Genomic DNA, 22942 nt, shown 5'->3' with positions numbered 1-22942 from the left:
CTATCAGTCATAACTTAGCAATTGGCTTTAGGAGCAGCCTTTACTATACACTTTATTTCGACAGCTTCCTATTTTACATTGAAGTAACTTCTGATATAAAACATTAATAATTCTCTGCAAGTTGGGGTTGAGCTAAATGTGCTACAGACTAAGATACAATGCACTTGAGAAATGAGTCAGAAATAAAGAAAGTAGGACATTTCCATCTGTGGCAAGGCTTACCAGGAAGTTATTGCTGCAAAGTGAAGTGTCCTACATAGCCTAGAACAGAAAATGGTCTGGGAAGGCATGTAATTAAAACTGAAGGAGATGAGCAATGGAAGAGAGACTTCCCAGCAGGTGAAGTGCAAAAGGTCAAGAATCTGGGAAGCTGATAATCATTATCTCTGAGAAATTCTCACTGCAGAAGTGGAAAACTATCTGGCAGTGGTAGATCATCCGAAAGAAGAAAAATAATTTGATCTAAGGGGAACTTAAGCTAGAGGTGGGGGCAGCTGCCCCCACTGCTGTCTTCTGTCGTTATTGGCCAAATATGAAGATTGTTACATTCATGCAAATGGAAATGAGTTTATGGGATTAATGCACATGAGGTCACACTCAGGAAGCAAGTGCTCGCTTTAGATTGTTCAAAAGTTTATGTGCGACTTGCTCTTGAGGAATTGAAGAGGTTGGTTGAACAGCTTTGCTGTGGAGCCTGGCATAAGAGAAGGATCAGCGGGCTCCATGGTAACACGTGTGCATGAGCTTATGTTTGGATGAAAAGATCAAAGAGTCTGTGAAATGCCAAATATAGGCACTCGCCCTCTAGACTTCAGATCTCATTCCTTTTAGGGCAATTTCAATATTAGAACACTAGGCAGATAAAAAGAAATCTCTCAGTCCAAAACTGACAATCTTGGATGAATAAATTCACCTTGGCAGCGGAATGCAAGGATATTTGAATGTAATAAGAAAAATGGCTGCAGAATGCCCAAAGGTATGAGTGATGTTGCTGTGCTGTGATTGATAAAGCTTTGATTGTGGGCAAGAAGATAGCAAGTATAAAGTAAGTTTAGTATTCGATGTGCAGTGAACAAAATGAAGGACACACATTGCAATCCACCCTAAAACGGAATATGTGGTGAATTGTAGAAAGGGCCATTTCCCCTTTTTCTTTTTGTTCTGGGGTATAAAAGCATGAGTAATCCTATTCTTACCTTTCACATCTCAGTCACATTTTCTTCTTGCACTAGGATGCCTGAACCAAGCAATCAGGGCTTTACAGATTCTTGCAGCTTTAAAGTCATGTTTTTAAGAACATGAATGTGTAGCATGATTTTTTGCTGATCTTTGAACTCTCCCCCACTGTAATAACATTAGCTGCTTATCTCAGGCTCCTGATGTGCTTTCAGGTATTTATGAAAGCCAAGACCAGTTCAGGAACTGTAGGCACAGATTCAAAAAAATAATAATGTGGAAACAAGAATGCACTGAAGCCACACAGTGCACTGAATACTACTGATGTGTAGCTTTTTCCAACCCATGTGGTATACTGAGAAATACGGTAATTCATTTCTCACAAATATTGTGATTAAAAGGGTGTAAAGTTCTTACAAGGAGATCTTACCTTCTGTGGCTTAAGTAAGCATTGTTCGAAATAAAGACCAATACTTGGCTACTGGAATCAAAGGATTCAAGTAATTCCCAACAAAGTAATTTGATACTATTTTCAAACATAAAGCGGAAAATAGAAAAGGGCACTAATTGGACAATATATGTTCCCCAGGGAGTTGCAAAGGGAAGTTGTGCATGAAAATAAAATAAGTTCTTGGAACTGAGGAATGAGACTGAAGGTCATGAATAGGCTAGCAGGCTCATTCATGCACAAGTAACATCGGTACGTTTGTTTTGGTCTCCTGAATAAATACAGTATCTCGGCTTGCCAAGTCCAGTATGTGCAAAAGAGCCACAATTAAGGCTAGAAACACACTGAAAGAAAACCCATTATCTTGAAATGTACTTAACTTCAAAAAATAAGTTTCCCCACTTGACTTCCCTGCCTTGCAGTATGCTTTCTGATCTTTAAACATTCTTTTCTTTTCCCTGTTGCTAAGTGAAAGTCTTACATAAACAAAGGAAATCAACTGTGTTAAAGGATGGAAATGACTGTGTGCAAAAAGCTGTCAAATCTACAGAGTAGGCAAACTGGAAAAAACCATTTCTTAACCTAATCCTTTCAGTTACAGTGGTGCTGTGCAGTACTTATGCTGTTCAGAGAAAGTGTGGTGTGGGTTAAAACTGTTGGGGATTAATTCTCTCAATTTAAGAAAAAGAGTTTCTGTAGCCTCAGTGATATGCTTGAGGCTTTTGGGGGGCTTTTTTTGGTTTTGCTTTTCCTTCCCAGAAGGAGTCATTTTGATGCTAATTGTCAGCATGAAATGTCTAGCATGCTGTGAGGATCTGCAGGGTCACGTTCTAGTTACTTTAAGAGGCTAAGGCTTCCTTCAGCTTCTCACTACATGGTCACAGGAGAGGGATGGAAAACTCCTGAGGGGCAAACAGGTTATATGTGGGCATGGAATCATCCTTTGGATACTTGTTTCTCTCCATTGCAGCTACAGGCAGGCTGTATTTCTAAACAAGGAGCTTCAGCTGAACACCTAGGCTGATGAATTAAAACGCAGTACTGGAAGAGCTAATCTTAAAGACAAGTTTTATGACCAAGAAGCTGTCATAATGTTTTACTTCTCTTTATACTGTGACCACAATGCATGTTTGGATGTGAGCACGGTCTCCGGTCATGTACCAATGGAGTATACCTAACACAGCATAAGAAAAGACATAGTTTAGATGTCATAGATCTACTTCAATTACAGAAATTTTATCTACCTATTCATATTGAATGGATGTACAGCTGTTGGTTTAAATAAATGTCAGTAGGGCCAGAAAAAAAAAAACACCTCCCACATGGTTTGTGTCACAATTCTCAAACTATGATCCACAGGCAGTTAACAAGCTATAGATGCTAGCTGTTCTGGTTTCCAGCTATGAGCAGTTTAAGTAGACTAAATATCACTCCAGATTCTGTGTCTTAGTAATACGAGGGATGTTAAGCACTCAGGAACAGGAGGACAGGTGGTCTGCATAATCATTGAATAGGAAAGACCCAAGAGACACTCTTATTAAAATACCCTTTTTACAAAAAATTTTGAGGATTTCTACAAGAACAGCAAAATCTAGTCCAGTAATAGGGACTGTGTACAGAATGCTACAGAATTTAGCACCAGTAAATATGCTTCCTTTGAAATGGTGAATTAGATGTGCAGCAGGATCTGGTCACACTTCAAAGAGTAATATGCAGAGATGAAGATCCATCTGTTTGCTCTTGCTATCACCATTGAGGCTGCTGTATGTTAAGCAGTCTTTTGACTACTTCAAAGCACGTTTGAACTCTTTGCTGTGCCTATCCCATGCACCAAAAAAAAAGCAAAAGTGCCTTAACAATATGAGTAGCTGGTATTTTTGTTCATTTTACTTGTAAGTGAAAACAATTTGTTCCTGCTATGTATCATTTCTGGAATTTTTTTTTTCCTGGGTTTTATTTTTTTTAGCTACGATAGCGAGGGCCGTCTAACAAATGTTACGTTCCCAACTGGAGTCGTCACTAATCTTCACGGGGAAATGGAAAGGGCCATTACAGTGGACATTGAGTCATCCAGCAGAGAGGAAGATGTCAGCATCACTTCCAATTTGTCATCAATAGATTCTTTCTATACCATGGTTCAAGGTACTGTAAACAAAAGATTTCTCAGCAGTTACTAACCTGAAAATGGTTTTCTTATGGTACAAGCAGCTCCAAATAGAAGTGAAACTTTAGGATACTGTTTGCAGGAAGAAGTGCTACGTACACATTTTTACACGTTTATAGAAAGAACTGTTTGGGGAAATAGTAGTTGCAACAAAAGTAGAATTAAGTAAGTTTTCTAACCAAATAGCTCTTGTTAACAGCTGTGGAAAGTAGTGAGAATACCCACTTTGTATTAAAAGGAATCTTAGAAAGAAGAGATGGATGGAAAGGGAAACAGGCACAGAAATAGCATGAAGTGAGATTTTAGCTTTAAAATAGCATGTGATGTCCCAGCAACCACATCCTTGCAAAAGCGAGTAGTCATATATGCTTAGAATTAGGTCAAATATGCCTAATGAAACAGCAGAAAAAGTTTTGTGCCAGTCTGAAGAATATACTGGGAGGATGGGATTTTTTTAAGTGTTTAAGTAACTTTGATGATAGGTCCTAAAGGCATTTGTGCTCCTGTGTGATACAGATATTCTTAACAATCTCGCCCTGGCTGTTTATTAATTACCATTGGGTCAGTTATGCGAAGTCAAGAATACTGCATAAAGTGTGCAGAACAAAGGCAATTCTTAACCCAGGGAGGTAACCTGTAATTCTCTTTTTGGCCTTTCCAGATCAGTTAAGAAATAGCTACCAGATTGGTTATGATGGCTCCCTGAGAATCCTGTATGCCAGCGGCCTGGATTCACACTACCAGACAGAGCCACACGTGCTGGCTGGCACTGCCAACCCAACCATGGCAAAGAGAAACATGACCCTCCCAGGGGAGAACGGGCAGAACCTAGTGGAGTGGCGATTCCGGAAAGAGCAAACCCAGGGAAAAGTCAATGTGTTTGGCCGAAAGCTTAGGGTAAGCATGCAAGCATGCATGGTATCTACTGCATTCTCATTAAGGAATAAGGAGACGTAAATACTTTCCTGTAGGTACTGCCATCCAACAACCACAGAATATTTACCATAGACAAGCTGACTGAAGATCTGGAAGTACTTGTTTTTATTACTTCATTTATTGCCTGTTTTTACTTATTAATTGCTCTTTTCTGTGGAATTTAAACTGTTGGGTTTAGCCTGGAATGGGTAAAAAGAATAATTTTCTGCTTTCCTTCACTGTTTTTGTTTCTGGTACTAAATTAACTGAACCAATTTTGAATCCTGTTTTAAATTATTCTACCATAAATTAGCACAATCCCTGGATTTTATTTTTTCTTTTACTTTAAATGAAAATTGTTCTAATAGTTGTTTATGATAGAAAGAGTTTAACTGTGTTCATGTGTATGGCATATTCCTCTAACATATGTCTTTACCATTTTGTTGGCGTTTCTTTTTCCTATATAGTAAGTGAAATACAAGTAGGAAGCAAACAATGATTTATGACAGCCATTTGGTAAAGACAACATAGATTAAGCATTTAAAATGGTGTTGCCAGGAGACCATTTCGAGACCATATCAGAGGTCTGAGTTACTATTAGAACTGAACTAAGTTCTTTAAAATAAGGCCTAGGCAGTATATCAAATGAAGGTAAGTAATTTCAGACCCCTTGACTTCTTGCCATTTGAAATCTTAAAATATTTTATATCTTCCACTGGGACAAGAAAGGAGGGGATGCTGTCATGCAGATTATATTCCTCTTACCACTTTCTCTAAAAGAAGAATGGACTTCTTTCCAAGAAGGAAGAATTATTATGCTCAGTAACTGCTGCTTAAGAACAGCATATTAGTACCCACCTGTAGCAGCTGTCTTACATGGGTAAGAAAGAGGAAAGGGAAGCCATGCTTCTGGAGCTCATCCTTGTGGTTCTGGCTCATAGGCATGCCATTGCATAGCACAGTGGTATAATACACCTGCCAATTCATTTGTGAAAGCAGCCTAAGAGAAAACAAAATAACCATACCAATAGCATTTGGTTCTGGCAGTGAAACAAATCACCATGAGTGCAGTTCTCAAAACTGATTTTTGGCTTTCAAGTGCAGAGGAGGTAAAAGAAATGTCATGGGCAACTTTAACTTGGTAGAGTTAACACTGAAAAAAACAAACGAAATCAGAGCAAAGGGAAAGATTTAACAAGATGGAGGGGAAAATGAAAGATTACAGATTAGATTAATATAGTAGTAATTAAAATTAGTAATTAAAAGTGTATATACAAATGGGAGAACTACGGCAGGTGGACAACATGGGCTAGTAAGAGACAAATGCCTCAAAAAAAAAAGGAAAGAAACTTGTCAGCAATGGAAAAAAAAGGAAGCTTTTGTGAAATTGATTTACATGGGAAGATATTACTGAAATGTCACTGGGGGGTGGGTGGGGGGATGTAGGAAAGTAGAAAAAGAAAACAACAGAAAGAAGAACAGGAATAACTTATGGAGCTCATCATTTCCATCTACAGACAAATATGTCACTAACATTTGGCTGCAAAGAAGACAAATGTAGACAAAAACCAGTGACAAAATGTATTGCCAGTAAATGTACTCGTGACACTTCCACTGTGTTATATATATTCATTATCTAATATTACAGAGTACATTCTCAAGTACTCTCCTGGGTTTTTATCTTGTATTAGTTCTACTCACTAATTGTAGACTTTCTAAAGAAATTAATTAGCAATTATGTCACCCTCCCTTAACTCAACAGTCTCTGTCAATCTTGCCTTTGTTCAGACTTGTTTTGTTATTGTTTGATAAGCTAGTTTTGTCCCTGGACCTGTGAGTTTGGTCTGTAGGCCAGTCTTAGGCAAAGGTCCTGGTCCTCTGCATGAAAGAGCCTTTTTAGGGCCTTTGTATTGAGGGTCTCACAGAGGTCTCAAATAAAAGAACTCATATGAACTCTGTCTCAAGGGATGCACCCAGAGTAGACAGGTAACACAGACAAGGGAGCTCACAAGAAGAGTTTGCTGTGCCTCCTGCTGAGACCTGACATGCTCTTTCACGTTACCTCTTGAATCTCTCTGTAAGGCACAGCAATATTTTCCTACTCTTAACGGAGGAATCACAAACAGATTTCATGCTTCTCACTAGAAAGAAAAACAGGAGTTAAAGCAAAGCAGGATAGATGGAGACCTAAATTACTGAAATGTAGCAGGACAGTAGGTAGGGACTGTCAAAAGACTCAGTTTTGTGTCATTAAGTGTTTCTTCACTGAAAATTTCCCCAAGGACAATTTTTATCATAATGGAACCCAGAGGTTTCAAATATATTTGGAGTGAGGTTGTCTCAGACACAATAAAAATGTTCAACTCTTGCTGTAAAAGCATTTTGGTAGCAGAGCTGTTGTTAAGAAGCACTTCAGTTGAAGGCAGTGTTTTAGCTGAGATATATTATTCCAGCCCCATATTGCCCAATGAAAGAAGCTATACCACCAAAACTCGTTGTTTTTCTAATTGCCATCTGTATCATGAGATTATGCAAGCACAGCCAAAATTTCACCAAAAGCTGGCCTGTCTGAATGCAAGAGCTCTGTCAGCAAAGTCTGAAAGCATAAAACTGGCTGGAGCAAGAGACATTTCCTTTCTTCCTCCTCATATCCTGCTGTTACACAGAGCAGACAGATGGGAAAGGAGGAAAGCAAGGGATGTTATTATCCCATTTAGCAGCTAGGGCAGTGAGACAGTCGGATTAAGTACTTTGTTGCTGTTTACACCGGAAGGATGTGCTTAGCCAAGAAATTAACCACAGTTACCTGGAAGTCTGCCTTAACCATAAACCACCCTTCTTTCCTTGCCAGTTCAGAAATCAGAAGTGCCCATTTTCACTTCAGCGTCTAAGCCCAAGAGATAGACAAGAAAATTAATAAAAATCATAATTAAATGTAAAATAAGGAAGAGGAGATGGAGAGAAAGGGAAGGAAAAAATCAGAGAAGCAAAAGAGGCAGGGAGATGCAGAGATGAGTGCAGGCATGTGTGGGAGACACTGAGAAATAAAAGCCAGAGAAAAAGAAAATTTAACAATGCATTTAAATAAATGAGCTAATATTAGATGTTGGAAAATTTAAACAAAAACTACTTGAAAATAAAGAAGTCAAAAAAAATTACAAAAAGGAGTTCAGTGGGAATATTTCATAGCATAAGTTTAACTTACTTCTAGAATCAGTCTTGTAGCATTAATTTTTCAGATTATATTTAAATAATATTTGATGGCTGATTAAATAGGTAAAGTAGCTGTTCTGCATCTGCTAGACTTTGTGTTATTTACCTAGAAGATTTAAATGAAAATATGATTTTTTCCCTAAATTGACAGTGCAGATTCCTCTCATGTCAGTGTTTTCATATTATAAAAGAGAAAGGTAATGCACATAAATAGACAAATGAACATAAATGAACAAAACTGAGCATTTGTAGGATTTTTTTTCATATTTGCCTATGACCTGTCACCAACAGTTTAATACCTTTTATATCAATAAATCTAATTTATATTGATCTTTTAGAAGCTTATCAGCCTCAGGGTGTAAGTACCAACATCCATGATATATGGATTCTTGAACATGCAGCCCTGAAAAATGCAAAAATCCTCCAGCAATTTTAGTCAGGATATCTATTCTCTTGTTTGCTTCTGACTGTTATTTAGCCATCTTTCATCACCTCTTTGTAATATATATGTCAAGTACTTGAAAATGAGTTTTCAAAAAATTCTTAATACACATAGTTCTATGTCCATTTCTCCCCGACTTCTTATATGTTAGCAAAATACAGTGTTGAAAAATCTCAGTTATCACTGTTTCACCCCACCTGGAATAACTTTAAAAAGACACAGCAGATACAGAAATGGTTTACAGATGAACAAAGAAATCCTCAATGCCTGTTGAAGAACACTAAAACACAGTTCAGTGCTGAGGGAAATGTAGAAGTGCAAAGATACTGACATAGGAAAAGAAAACCTGACATTTTCCTTTCATAAATTCAAAAATGAGAGCTGATTCAATGAAACTGAAAATTGGCGTATTTAAAACACTAGAAGAGGGGAAGGGAGGAGAGATTTCAATGTAAAAGTATTTCAGAGAAATCACTGTCCACCGCTGTAGTTTATATATATATCAATAATAAGGTTTTCAGCATAAATGTATCCAGGCTAAGGCTTTAATTTCAAATCAAATCAAATTTCAAATCAAAATAATTACAAACTTCAAAGCATTTATAACTGTTTTTCAGTGGTTCAGTAGTCTTCCTGTTATTTATGGCTTTAAGTGGTCAGTTAACTAGGAGAAAGACACGATCCTCTACTAAGGCTTTCAGCCTCATAAATATGTTTCAGCAGTGGATGTTACACTGAGTTAAACTTCCATTTGATCCAGAAGGGGAAAGCCTATGTTCTAAAAACTGGTTAACCTTAATTTGAAGAATTAACATGCTTTTGAAGATCTTAATTTTGTATTTACCATTTTGAAAAATACTTCCTGTGAAGAACTGGGATTCAATTCTTTCTAGTATGATTGTTATGAAATGGAAAAGCAGTTGCTAGGAATATATTTTGACAATAATTTGCTATATATACTTTGCACTGCCTACAAAAGATGAGTTTGTTCATTGAAACGGCCCCATTTATTACAGAAGTTTTCAGTGCACATCTCTCATTATTTTCTTAACAGTCGACTAAGCATCAAGAAAGAACACATTGCAACAAATTCTGAGCCATCTCTTCATATAATCAGACCTTCTAAAGTAGATACTAATATAGTGCCTTACATTTATATCAAGAAGTCGCTAAAACAATTTATGCATACAGCAAATCAATCACTGTAAATGGTATTTAAAGATAGCTAGCTTTCTGGGAATTACAGGTGGCTGGGGTTTGAACAGCATGATTTATTGTGTCATTTTGTTTGCTTTAAAAAGGTTAATGGCAGAAACCTCCTTTCAGTTGACTTTGATCGAACCACAAAGACAGAAAAGATCTACGATGACCACCGTAAATTTCTGCTGAGGATTGCCTACGACACGTCAGGGCACCCCACGCTGTGGCTACCGAGCAGCAAGCTGATGGCTGTCAATGTTACCTATTCATCCACAGGTCAAATAGGCAGCATACAGCGAGGGACGACTAGTGAAAAAATAGAGTATGATGGACAGGGAAGGATAGTGTCTAGAGTGTTTGCTGATGGGAAAACTTGGAGTTACACGTATTTGGAAAAGGTAAAGAACGCTCAGGTTTTAAAAAATGCTTGGAATCTGCTGAAATTCTGCAGCATCTCACTGCTGCTTACAAAGCCAAAATAGGTAGTAGAAGTACATTTCAATTATTCTAAGTATCACCATGTGATTCCAAGGGGAATGTTTCGTTCCACAGATATGTAATCATGCTGTAGCTAATTGCTAGGAATTGATGTGGGTTTAAATTATTTAGGCCACTAACTAACAAGCATCTGTATTTACTTTTTATCTTAACACTTGAAATAAGGTACAGGGACTATCTGCAATTCAGTACAGCTGAAAATAATTTGTTTGCAAATGCTTTACTGTTGTGAGTTTGTTTTTTTCACTACCAAGAAAAGCTCTTGTTTCTAAATAGATACAGCTATCAATTTGTACTTGCTATATGTTGCAGCATCAAAATAAGCGATAGGCAAAAGATAAGGAATCTTCATTATATATAAAAAATGCTCAATGATAGCTCTCCTCCTAGAAATATCTGTGAAAATCACCCTTCTGAGATCTCATGTCTGCTATGTAGAAAGAAAATCCATTTCTTTCTGGGGTTTACATATATTTCTGTTGAAGCTGTTGCTCAGCAAATACTGTTTATTAATTACCACAAACATAACTTAATCAAGACCTGTGATACATAATAGTCATACATCAGAAAAATGTCAGAATAATTCCATGTAGCTCCTTTTGATACAACTAATGAAACAATGGTTTTACCTGTCTGAAAAGCTTACAGAACAAGAACACAGCATTCAGAGATCTCAGGCTATTCAAATTCTTCAAAATCATCTCTTAATTGTAGGGAAGAAATTGTATCTTCCATATGTTGTTCTCCTTGTGAGTTAATGGCTCTAAGACAGTTTTACTTCTTCCCATATTAAACATGACTTATCTGAATCCATTGACAATCTGCTGTTTAGCTGTGAGTGCTTGATAAAAGAGTGATACAGTCATAACAAGTAGCAAATTATGAATGTGGAACTACTAATTACAGAACCCCTTACAATTAAGCATACAAGTAAATTAGGCAGGGAGATGCTAACAACATGTAAGGTCAGGGATAACTCAATTAAAGGGGAGATAATTTTCTCAAGTGGGAATGTCACATCTTTATGAAGAAATAGTATCGGTATATGGCGGGAAGGGAGATACTGCACCATTTGTCACATGGTAAAAATCTGTTCTTAATTTTCAGTCAATGGTTCTTCTGCTTCATAGCCAACGGCAGTATATCTTTGAATATGATTTGTTGGATCGGCTTTCTGCTGTCACCATGCCCAGTGTTGCTCGTCATACCATGCAGACTATCCGCTCCATTGGCTATTACCGGAATATATACAACCCCCCGGAAAGTAATGCTTCTGTTATAATGGACTACAATGAAGAAGGGCAGCTCCTTCAAACTGCTTTCCTGGGGACAAGTCGAAGAGTATTATACAAGTACAGACGGCAGACCAAGCTCTCAGAAATTTTATACGATAGTACAAGAGTTAGTTTTACTTATGATGAGACAGCAGGAGTCCTGAAAACAGTAAACCTCCAAAGCGATGGTTTTATCTGCACCATTAGATACAGACAAATTGGCCCATTGATTGACAGACAGATTTTCCGCTTTAGCGAAGACGGAATGGTAAATGCCCGATTTGACTACAGCTATGACAATAGCTTCAGAGTGACTAGCATGCAAGGTGTCATCAACGAAACCCCATTGCCTATTGATCTCTACCAGTTTGATGATATCTCTGGCAAAGTTGAACAATTTGGAAAATTTGGAGTTATATATTATGATATTAACCAGATCATTTCGACAGCTGTAATGACATACACAAAACACTTTGATGCACATGGCCGCATCAAGGAAATTCAGTATGAAATATTTCGGTCGTTAATGTATTGGATTACGATTCAGTATGATAACATGGGACGAGTGACGAAAAGAGAAATTAAGATTGGGCCATTTGCCAACACCACAAAATATGCTTACGAATACGATGTAGATGGCCAGCTCCAGACAGTCTATCTGAATGAAAAAATAATGTGGCGATACAACTATGACCTGAATGGCAACCTCCACTTGCTCAACCCCAGCAGCAGTGCCCGTTTGACACCACTTCGCTACGACCTGAGAGACAGAATAACTCGACTGGGTGATGTTCAGTACAGATTAGATGAAGATGGATTTCTGCGTCAGAGGGGTACTGAGATCTTTGAATACAGTTCAAAGGGCCTTCTTACTCGAGTTTATAGCAAAGGCAGTGGGTGGACGGTGATATACCGTTACGATGGACTTGGACGACGGGTTTCCAGTAAAACTAGCCTGGGACAGCATCTCCAGTTTTTTTATGCAGACCTTACTTATCCAACCAGAATAACCCATGTATATAACCACTCAAGTTCTGAAATCACATCTCTTTACTATGATCTGCAAGGACACCTTTTTGCCATGGAAATTAGCAGTGGAGACGAATTTTACATTGCATCAGATAATACAGGGACACCACTGGCAGTTTTCAGTAGCAATGGTCTCATGCTTAAACAAATTCAATACACTGCTTATGGAGAGATCTATTTTGACTCTAACCTTGACTTCCAGCTAGTAATCGGATTCCACGGAGGCCTGTACGACCCACTGACCAAACTAGTCCACTTTGGAGAAAGAGATTATGACATACTGGCAGGCCGGTGGACAACACCTGATATTGAAATCTGGAAGAGAATTGGAAAAGATCCAGCTCCTTTTAATTTGTACATGTTTAGAAATAACAACCCAGCCAGTAAAATACACGATGTGAAGGATTATATCACAGGTAAGAGAAGGTTACTGGACTGCAGCTTGGGGATGCTGGACCTATAGACCTGTAATTTAGAGGCAGTGAGACTGTAAGGTAGCAAGGACAGGCAGGGTCCTTCTGTGACTTTTTAAGCTCATTAACATCACAGAAAATATTCACTGGAAGTTGGTTGATATCTTCCAGGGTAGGCTTTTGCAAGGCTGCTAATGTAAGTTGCCCAGTAAACTCCAGAGCCAGCACAAAGCCCAACAAGCTCCAGGGCCAACACAAAGTAATGAGTACACTGCCAGCTGCAGGGAAGGAGGAGAAGGATAGTATAGAAACTCAGTTAGCAACAAAAAGGTGCTGAGGTGCCACTTCTGGTAAATCTGAATTCTTAGGAAATCTACATACTTTTTGTGGTTCTAGAGTTAGTGATGTGCAGTGTTCTCCATTATTCTACATACCAAAAATCTGATTGCACGTCACCAGAATTTTTTTTAAAATGTATGGCTTAGATACATGTGATTTTTCATATTTATAGATTAAATAGATGTAAAGAATCCAAAATATTTTACACAGACAGCGCCAGACTATGGGAAGGGCTCAGCCCCACTTACTTAAGAGCTGTGAGACTACCACTCAGAAAAGCATCCTGGGAATCAAGTGGGTTTGCATTAATTTAATAAACAGCAGCTATTAAATGGGTTACTAATGGTCTGCCTGGGAGTAAGGATAATAACAGAAGTTTGGATCTGTCCTCTTTTAGCAGCATGTGCTGTAGGGGATGCATTTGCAATCAGATTCTTTGTGGCATTGAAAATTATGCACCTAGTTCAGAAATTGCCCTCAAAATACAGTTTTAGTTCTTTTCTTAACATCTCTGATATATGAAATACATAGACACACACTGCTTATATAAGGTTATGATTACAATTAGTAATTTGGTTGACTAGCAGTTTTAGTTGCAGAGCCTCATGAGGCATTAGCACTTATTTGAAAATGTTAGAAATTATTTTTAAATAAATATTTTTTTTGTTCTTTTAACATTTGGAAAAATTTGCTTTCTTTTTCCACTTATTGGAAGTTTTCTTAACTAAAAATTTCTAGACTTGGTAAGGAGTACTCTGCCAACCTCTAAGCTTAGTATTTGTGAAAGATAGGGTCAGAAGACAGAAACAAGGCAGAGTGCTCATTCTTGCCCAACAATTGGTAACTAATTATTGGCACCCCTAATTTATTTATTTTCAACAGAACATAAAACGTATTATAAATAATGTTATCTAATGCTAATTTAGTATCCTGTCTGCTTACTGATGCAACTGTAATACATTTCATTAGCTTTTAATTTCATCGGTCCAACTTCATCTTGAAGAGGGGGAGATTTCTCTTGAATCAACATAAAATATCTGCCAAATCATTTAAAAGGTAATTGACCATATAGGTGCTGTTTCAGGGGTAATTTGAAGACATTACAATAATACATGTATACCAAAAGGACAGGATGTGCCCTGCAGTACTTTTTTTTTCTTGCTTCATTTTAAAGTATTGATGATGAAGGTGCAACATAAAGCACGTTTAGCCTGACCATGAAATCCCAGTTAGTTTAGGCTGTGTTAGAAGGAAATCTCCTTTTAATTGCGCTCTTATAATTGTTCTGGAAGTCACTGAGGCCTTCAGAATTGCTGAACCCTGCAATGCCTTTCAACTGAGCCTCACGAAACTCATATAGAACAGATGTTTTCTTGTAAGTTTAGAACTGCAAGTGTCCTGTATAGCCTTGCTATTCTAGCTGGACCACAAATCTAAATCCATACATATCAAAACAAAGACCATTGAATAATTTTCATGTTTCAGAAGAAAATCGACTATGCCAAAAGCTATTCCATGTAAAAATTGTATGGTTGAAAAATATAGGACAATTCTAATATTTTTCTCTCTTTTTTTCTTTTAATAATTCTCTTTCAGATGTTAACAGCTGGTTGGTGACATTCGGCTTCCATCTGCACAACGCCATTCCTGGTTTCCCTGTTCCAAAATTTGATTTAACAGAACCTTCTTATGAACTTGTGAAGAGCCAGCAATGGGAAGACATACCAGTAAGAAACAAAACTAAACATACAAATGGAACGAGACAGAATGTTTCCTTCTATTCAGATCTTATTAGGCATGAATAATTCTGACAGCAAGGGTTACTTGCTAAGTTAAATCTGAACAGTACCTTTATCTACTTTCAAAAGAATTTAATAAATTACAGATGGAGCTTTTTCTTACAGATCTGATAAGTTAGGTACCATTTTAAATATGCTTTTGTTTGCTTTCAATAATAATAAAAATGCAAAAAGACAATAATCAATGAAAGGAAGTTTAAGACCCTTTAAAGATGTCTATTTTTCATAGCAGAAACTACAGACATTAGATTTGTACTAACATGCTGCCTGAAGGCAGAAAATGAACACTATAGAAAAAAATAGACTGAAATAAACAGAAGAACAGGTGATATAAATTATGCATACCAGGCACCACTACAATTTTACTTCTCTTTAACATTAACCATGCATTATGGACACCATGTTTTATATGTAAAGATAAAATACTGAAAATGAAATTACCTGAGGCTAAAGTCTATTACATTACATAAAACCAAAACTCCAGGTGCTTATGTAGTTCTTTAGGAGCAAAAAAATGAACTTTCGTCCTGAAATCCTACTACAGTTTTAAATGATGGAAGAAACAAATGTGGAAGTGAATTCTAAATCTGCTATTTAAGAAAATTATATTTACAAATTAAACTTACTCAAAGATCAAAGACCTATGCCCTCAAAAATCCTATACTTCTCAGTTAAAAAGGAAGAGTTATGAGACATTAAAATGAGTGATCCCATTTTGATGTGAGCAGTCAAAAACAGATCTCTTTTTACAAGAATTACAATAGAGAATGTTACAAGATTAAAAGATTATATAATCTTAAAGAATTCTACAACCTAATGTACACAAAAAATCATTAGAAGGGTGCCCCAGCAGAAGGGAACATGTGGAAGCTGACTTTGCATGCAGGAAATTATCTGCTATATTTATTTTTTTATTATTATTTTTAATAGCAAGGAATTGAGTAGCAGGGAAAGACCTTAGAGCACAGCAAAAGAATATTGTCTCCCATGAGCAGTAGAAGCAGTGAAGGAGGAGCCTGGCAAGCACTCCAGGCAAAGTGGTTGTACTGGGACATGAGAGACCTGACATCAGGCATGGCTGTGAAGAACTATCAGAGGTTGTTTATTTAGATCTCAAAGGCTAAAGAATGAAATCATCCACTAACACTAGCAAAGGTGCACCAGGAAGAGAACCATTTAGGTCAAAGAGATGAGAGCAGACAGCTAGTTGTCAAAAATCTTCAGGAGAGAGCTCAGTGACATGAGGAGTGCCGGGGGCATGTGACATGACAGAGGGAGAAAGGAGTGAGAGGAAAACAAAGATTCAAAATTCTCAGGTAGGAAGAATTTTGTGATTCTGATATTCACTGTTAAACAAGCAAATGCAACCAAGAGACAGAAGTAAAAACACAAACCACTTAGTATTTTGAAACATTCTGGAGTGAGTGAGCTTTACTGAGCTCAGAGGATACATATTAAGAATAACCAAACTTTGTCATTATGAAGTTGCTATAGCATCTCACCGCTCTCACTGATGATTGCTGTCTACAGTATATTTTGAGCTCAATAGCTTTCATGTAGGATTTACAACAGCTGAAATCCATACTTGTTAGCAAGTGCAGACAGGAATCTGCCACATTCAAGAAGAGTTGAGAGTCCAAGTCAATTCATGATTCCCTCAGGAACTGTCACCTCCAGAAAAGCTGCCCTTGAGGCAGAGCAGAGAAGTCTTTGCAAACTTTCTGCCAGGGTTTGATTAGCATCAAGGCTGAATTAAGGTTGTATGAGTCTTAATAACTCCTGCTTGGTCCCCCACCCAGAAATTTGGGAAAACAAAACAGGCTTTGGACTCATTTGTCAGCAGTGAATCAAATGCTTTAAGCAGTATTTTACTGAAGAGAGAAGGGGTCAAATGGAAGATAAACTGGATCATCATCAGAAACTAAGTACTCTTTTTCAAAAGTGCAGCCAAAGCTATTTAAATCTTTCTCTCTGTTTCCCGCTGAGGCAACTGCTAGGGCAGATGTCGGCTCCCTACCTCCATCAATACTAGCTCATTCACAGCTTGTTGCTGTTAAGACCCAGGGCTAGACAGATAAGGCGTGTCTGTTCTATGCAGCTGTAAGGTCTCATCCTAGCCACAGTTGACCCTGTAATTTGAGCTGTCGTGCTATCTAGCTGTACTAGCTAACAATTCCTGCTAGCTGTTCCTGCTCTTTCAGCTGTTCTGGCTAACCTCAGCAGTTATGCTGCCAGGTCCCATTCCCCAGCCATCCTCTCTTTACCAAGAGTGCATCTGGCATAGTTGGCTACACATAGCTCTTCCTTGACAGATTCTCCTATCCTAGCTTTTCCATTAGACTGGCCCATTGGTTCTTTCCATTCATTGCCCCTTGTCTTTGCTAGCTGTCAACAAAACACTCTGCTGTATTCAGGGTTGTACCTGTCTGAAGTTCCCGGGGAGAAGCTCTTTTAGGCAGCAGGCTGATACCTGGAGTGAAATGGAAGTTCATGCAGCCTTTTCAAACATCTCCATTTATCAGTTTCTGCAAGTATTTGCAAGAAAGGGCATCAGTCCCCAGTACTCCACCTCACTGTAAATGGTCTGTACCATTTGCTTACCTCTCTTTTATTGTAAAGACTGTCATTACAGTTTGATTCCCCTCCTTCCTCTAGCAGCTTGAGGGCTTATGAGAGCCTCCCTGCCATTTGGTCTCAGACTGCAGCTACCTGAAAGACTCCTATTTCCTGGAGGCTTGTTCCTGTTCTAAAGCACAGCTCCATGACCTGCAAAAATCAGCTCGGTTTGGATGGACTCACAGTAGACAAGAATCATACTTGAACAAGCTCATAGGATGAGGTGACATGATAGTAAGACAGCTCTTAGCCATATTAACATAATATGACCCAGCAGTGTGCGCTCACAGCCCAGAAAGACAATTTTATGTTGGGTTGCATCAAAAGCAGAGAGTGATCAGCAGGTCAAGGGAGGTGAGATCCCACCTGGAGCACTGCATCCAGCTCTGGGGTTCCCAACACAGAAGGGACATTGACCTGTTGGAGTGAATCCAGAGGAGGGCCACCAAGATGATTTGAAGGGTGGAGCACCTCTCCTATGAGGGAGGACTGAGAGAGTTGGGATTGTTCAGCCTGGAAAAGAGAAGGCTTAGGAGTGACCAAATTGCGGCTTTCTAGTTCCTGAAGGGAACTTACAGGAAAGATCGGGCAAGACTATTTACAAAAGCATGTAGTGACAGGACAAGGGGGAATGGGTTCAAACTGAAAAGAGAGTAGGTTTAGATTAGATATTAGGAAAAAATGCTTTGCTGTGAGGGTGGTTAGGCATTGGAACAGGTTGCTCAGGGATGTTGTGGATGCCCCATTCCTGGAGGTATTTAAGGCCAGGCTGGATGGGGGTCTGAGCAACCTGGTCTAGTAGAGGGTGTCCCATGGCAGGGCAGTTGGAACTAGATGATCTTTAAGGTCCCCTTCCAACCCAAAGCATTTGATGATTCTGTGATTAAGTATTGGCATTGCAAGTCTGTCCTGTGCAGCCCAGTAAGTAGCTTCTAAAGTTAAATCTGATTTTTATGCAGGCTCTCAGGGAGACAAAGAGTAAAAGCACTGAATATTAGCAAAATAGCCTTGTAACTCAGCATAATAAGCAGTATGTAGATCTGATTAACACCCTGGCACTGTCAGTTGTGGCATATCCTGTTGTTGTCCACAGGCAGCACACCAAGAAAGCCTGGCTGTTTGGCATTTAGGGGGCTACAGATGGCTGGTAAAACTTCTGTCTGTTCTTGTTTACAGCCAATTTCTGGAGTGCAGCAACAAGTGGCAAGACAAGCAAAGGCTTTCCTTTCCCTGGGAAAGATGGCAGAAGTGCAGGTCAGCAGACGGAAATCCAGTGGAGAAAAGTCGTGGCTGTGGTTTGCCACAGTGAAGTCTCTGATTGGGAAAGGGGTGATGCTCGCTGTCAATCAAGGCAAAGTGCAAACAAACGTGCTCAACATTGCAAATGAGGACTGCATAAAAGTGGCAGCTGTTTTGAACAACGCTTACTACCTAGAAAACTTGCATTTCACTGTGGAGGGAAAGGACACGCACTATTTTATCAAGACCACCTCCCCTGAGAGTGACCTTGGGACACTGAGGCTGACAAGTGGGCGTAAGGCCCTGGAGAATGGCATCAACGTCACTGTTTCCCAGTCCACCACTGTGGTGAATGGCAGGACTCGTAGGTTTGCTGATGTTGAAATGCAATATGGTGCTTTAGCACTTCACGTCCGCTATGGCATGACACTTGATGAGGAAAAGGCCCGAATACTGGAGCAAGCCAGGCAAAGAGCTCTTTCCAGTGCCTGGGCCAGAGAACAACAGAGAGTAAGAGATGGAGAGGAAGGCGCCAGGTTGTGGACAGAAGGAGAAAAGAGGCAGTTGCTAAGTGCTGGAAAGGTACAAGGATATGATGGGTACTATGTACTCTCTGTGGAGCAATATCCAGAATTAGCAGACAGTGCTAACAATATACAGTTCCTCAGACAAAGTGAGATAGGAAAGAGGTAACACACTGGCTTAGCTCAGGCTGCCAAAGAGACTGTGTACCAGTGTCTTCTAAAAAGGAGACCAAACTGTTTTGCTGCATTACTACTTGAGCCTAAGCTTACATCTTTGCTCAGATTTTTTCTGTAGCACAATCCAAACAGACTCTGTAATGAAAAGAGCGCCTTCCAGAAGAATGATACTGCTAATGACAAAACTTTTTTTTTCTCAATGACCTTAAAGGTGATCTGCTTTAAAGAATATGTTTACATATGCATATCGCTGCACTCAAGTTGGACTGAAAAGTATTAAAAAAAAGAAGAAAAAAAAGAAAATAAAAAGGCCTACAGATTTTGCAACAGGCTGTCTGTTCCTTTGAGGCACTGTATTTAATTAAGATACAGACCCATACAGTGTTTTCAAATATTACTGAATTGTTGACCTTTGGTTACAAGAAGTAGTCTCTCTTTCTCTCTCTCTTTTTCTCCCTCTTTCTCACTCCGTAGGATGTGGTATATATCTGTTAATTTTAAAATGTGGGGCAAAAATTATTGTTTATAGACAACCCAACTGCTTTAAACTGTGCTGCTTTCTAAAAGGACATTGGCACAAGTGACTTATGCTACCATGGAAATTTAATAATGCATTTTACAATGCTAACATGGTTTGCCTTGGGGGGAAAATGGCAAGTAGAATCCTTGTTGCATATAAACAAAGGAAACCCTGATTTTTTTGTAAATTATGTGAGACAAGTTGTTTATGGATTTTTATATGAATTACAATTTACTGTACATCAAATATTAGTCTCAGAGGAGTTAATTTATGTAAAGTGTTTAAAAAAGTTTATACTTAAAAATAAAATGATAAAAACATGTGCTGTGTGTGATTTTTTTTAAAGAAGAAGGAATTGCACCTTTTATGTTATAGCTGTACAGTATAAAGGATTATATTGTAGAGATATAACAGTGATGACTAATGTCCAAAAGTGTTAATATTTTTGTATTATGTTTAAAGCTGTGCATCTATCACTCTGCTGATAGGATGGGACACTCCACAAAGTAGCTGGCTGACTCAGACCACCGCTCCCTCCCTTCCCTCTCCTGTCACCCAGGCCAGTGTCACTTCATCAGTCATTGTCAGAAGGCACAGTAACCAAATAAGTCTCATTTATTATGATGGAAGACTTTAATAGGTTGGGTTTTCCTTGTCTTTTTCCAGCCCTGATGTAATAAATGGACAGTTATTCATACCAGGTGGGGTTTCTGTTGCTTTTTTAGAAGCTTTGTTTCACAAAGGAGAGAATAGTGTCTCAGGTGCTTGGCAAATTGTATGTAGAAGAAGAAGAAGAAATTATGTAGTTTCATCCAGTTATGTCAACTTTGTCTTCTGTATAATACAGCTCTTTTAGATGTTAATAACTCCAGATAGAAGAAGCGTACCTCTGATCTGATGCTACAGAATTGCTCTTTAGGCAGGCAGGCTGTTAAGTAGGTTCATCTCCAGGCTCTCAGCTGGCAGATCAACTCTAATTACTGCGGACACTGAACCTGGGGATGGAGAGGATGGTCTAGTTCTAGTGCCTAGTCTACATCTCTACACCACTGCATAGATTTGGCATGCTCAGTATATTTGCTGCAGGACAGAACTGAAGTGTGCAGCTGGTTCCTTATAGGAAGCCTGTGATGGCATCTATGGCATCTGTTGTACATCTTGGCTGAAACCATTCTTAGAGCTTCAGTCTCATGAGCACTAAATTCAGCCACAAAAATAAATATTTTTAACATGAGACAAAATTGGGGGGTTTTGATGTTCATTGAAATATACACAATATTTCTATCCATGTATTATAATGACAGAACATAGTAAGTGAACGTGTCTTAACTATGAATGGTTCAAGTGGATGTAATAAAAATAGTTTTCTAACTGCTTTGTATTCTGAGAGTCTATGGTATTACATACTCTAAATTGCACATTAGGATTGTTTGATAAACAGATTTGAATTTCTCCCAGCCAAGTCGCAACTGAATCTACAGTATCAGTGACATTACTGTATCTGTGTATTTGGTAGAGCATACAGAACTAATTACACATATAATGAACGCTAATCATCTATTAGAATGAAAGCACAGATTAGTTGTTAGTACTTTTACCCTTGAAGTCAAGGGCCCTAAATTTAGAGAGGATGGTAGGTATGTCAGACCCCAGAGGCGTGTCATTGATCTACATATTATTTTTAAAGATGTAAAATGCTAGGTGTTTGCAGTTCTGTTGGGTGGCTCTTCCACAGCACTGTATTTAGCATGCTGTAAGTGCTCTCTGTTGAAATAGGCTCATATTCTAAATTATGTCCAATGTTTCTGTTCTGTTTGAATATGAAAAGCTTGTATAACATGTCGACATTGAAATATATCTTCTACTTAACGCGTACCAGTTCCTTCTCCTTTGTTCTGGCACCAATAAACAAAAAATTATAGTATCTGTTGGTCATCATTTTAGATACAGTCAAATCAAGCCAATTAGTGGCCTTGTTAGTAGGTATAATGAGCCTATTTCTTGCTAAAAAAGACTTGCGATCTGGACATGCTCCTGCAGGAAATAGTGACCTTGGGGAATATATAAACAAAAGATCTTTTTAAAGAAAAAATATGCATAGTTAAAGAAGCATATTACAAAAATAAGAAAAAAAGAAAGGAGATTCTAAGTATTTTAGACAATGCCAGTCAAAATGCTATCCTGATATTTTGAGATGTATATTTCGTCTGATTTGTATTGTTCTTTTAATTTGCCTTCTTAACTTTATATGTGTCCTGAATTTTCCACAAATTGATAACTATAGATTGCATCTAGGCTTTCCAATAAAAGCCAACCCAATGTGTGTGTGTGTGTGTGTGTTTATATTTGTTTTTTTAAATGTATGTCAGATACTGCATCTGTGCAACTGCTTTTCTCGTATCGAAGAAGCAAACTGATCCCCTTGAACTGGTATCGATTCATTCCCTTCACAGTTGGCAGTATCTTTTTTGACTGTGTCCAATGGCTTCATCTGCTAACTCAGCAAAGTGAATTACTCCATGGGATCTCTCAGGTGGCCTACTTTGGAGAAAACATTAAATATACCTCACAAAGCCAAATCTTTTATAGATAAGGAAATCCAAAGGAAAAAAAAATCACTTAGAACTGTTTTCTTTCATATCCTCCTGAGTAAAAATATGACAGAAAGTATTTGATTATAAAGAATTAGGTTGGCACTGGTAGTTACATATATACACAGAAGAGATCCTTCAATCTGCATTAAGGCCCACTTTGCAGGAACTGCTGACTTCAGCACTGCTCTACGTCAAGAGACTGCTTTCATTTTAGTTTGAACAGGCAGACTTCACCACACTTACTTTGTAGTGACAACCTTGAGCTGGTAACATGTTGATCCAGCACTAATCAGGTCACTGCTTAGCTAACTGTGGCCTAATTTTGTTGTTTAAAAAAAAAAAAAAAATGGCAAGCCAGTAAG

At 38.3% G+C, this 22942-nt stretch overlaps 1 protein-coding gene across 18 annotated transcripts in view; it reads left to right on the top strand.

Annotated features, from left to right (window-relative positions):
• Positions 1 to 22311, top strand: part of TENM3 (teneurin transmembrane protein 3) — a 1309047-nt gene extending 1286736 nt beyond the window's left edge. For all 18 annotated transcript variants that reach the window (XM_032684675.1, XM_032684682.1, XM_032684680.1 and 15 more), the window contains 6 exons: positions 3591 to 3766; positions 4450 to 4685; positions 9660 to 9956; positions 11164 to 12775; positions 14708 to 14838; positions 18703 to 22311. In XM_032684675.1, coding sequence (XP_032540566.1) covers positions 3591 to 3766; positions 4450 to 4685; positions 9660 to 9956; positions 11164 to 12775; positions 14708 to 14838; positions 18703 to 19458 — 3208 coding nt within the window. In that variant the 3' untranslated portion in view covers positions 19459 to 22311. The remainder of the gene's footprint in view (positions 1 to 3590; positions 3767 to 4449; positions 4686 to 9659; positions 9957 to 11163; positions 12776 to 14707; positions 14839 to 18702) is intronic.
• Positions 22312 to 22942: the final 631 nt, after the last annotated feature.

This window comes from Chiroxiphia lanceolata, chromosome 4, assembly GCF_009829145.1.
Source record: "Chiroxiphia lanceolata isolate bChiLan1 chromosome 4, bChiLan1.pri, whole genome shotgun sequence".
Taxonomy (NCBI): domain Eukaryota; kingdom Metazoa; phylum Chordata; class Aves; order Passeriformes; family Pipridae; genus Chiroxiphia; species Chiroxiphia lanceolata.
The sequence above is the reverse complement of the archived record's forward strand: the minus strand, read 5'-3'. Positions and strand labels throughout refer to the sequence as shown.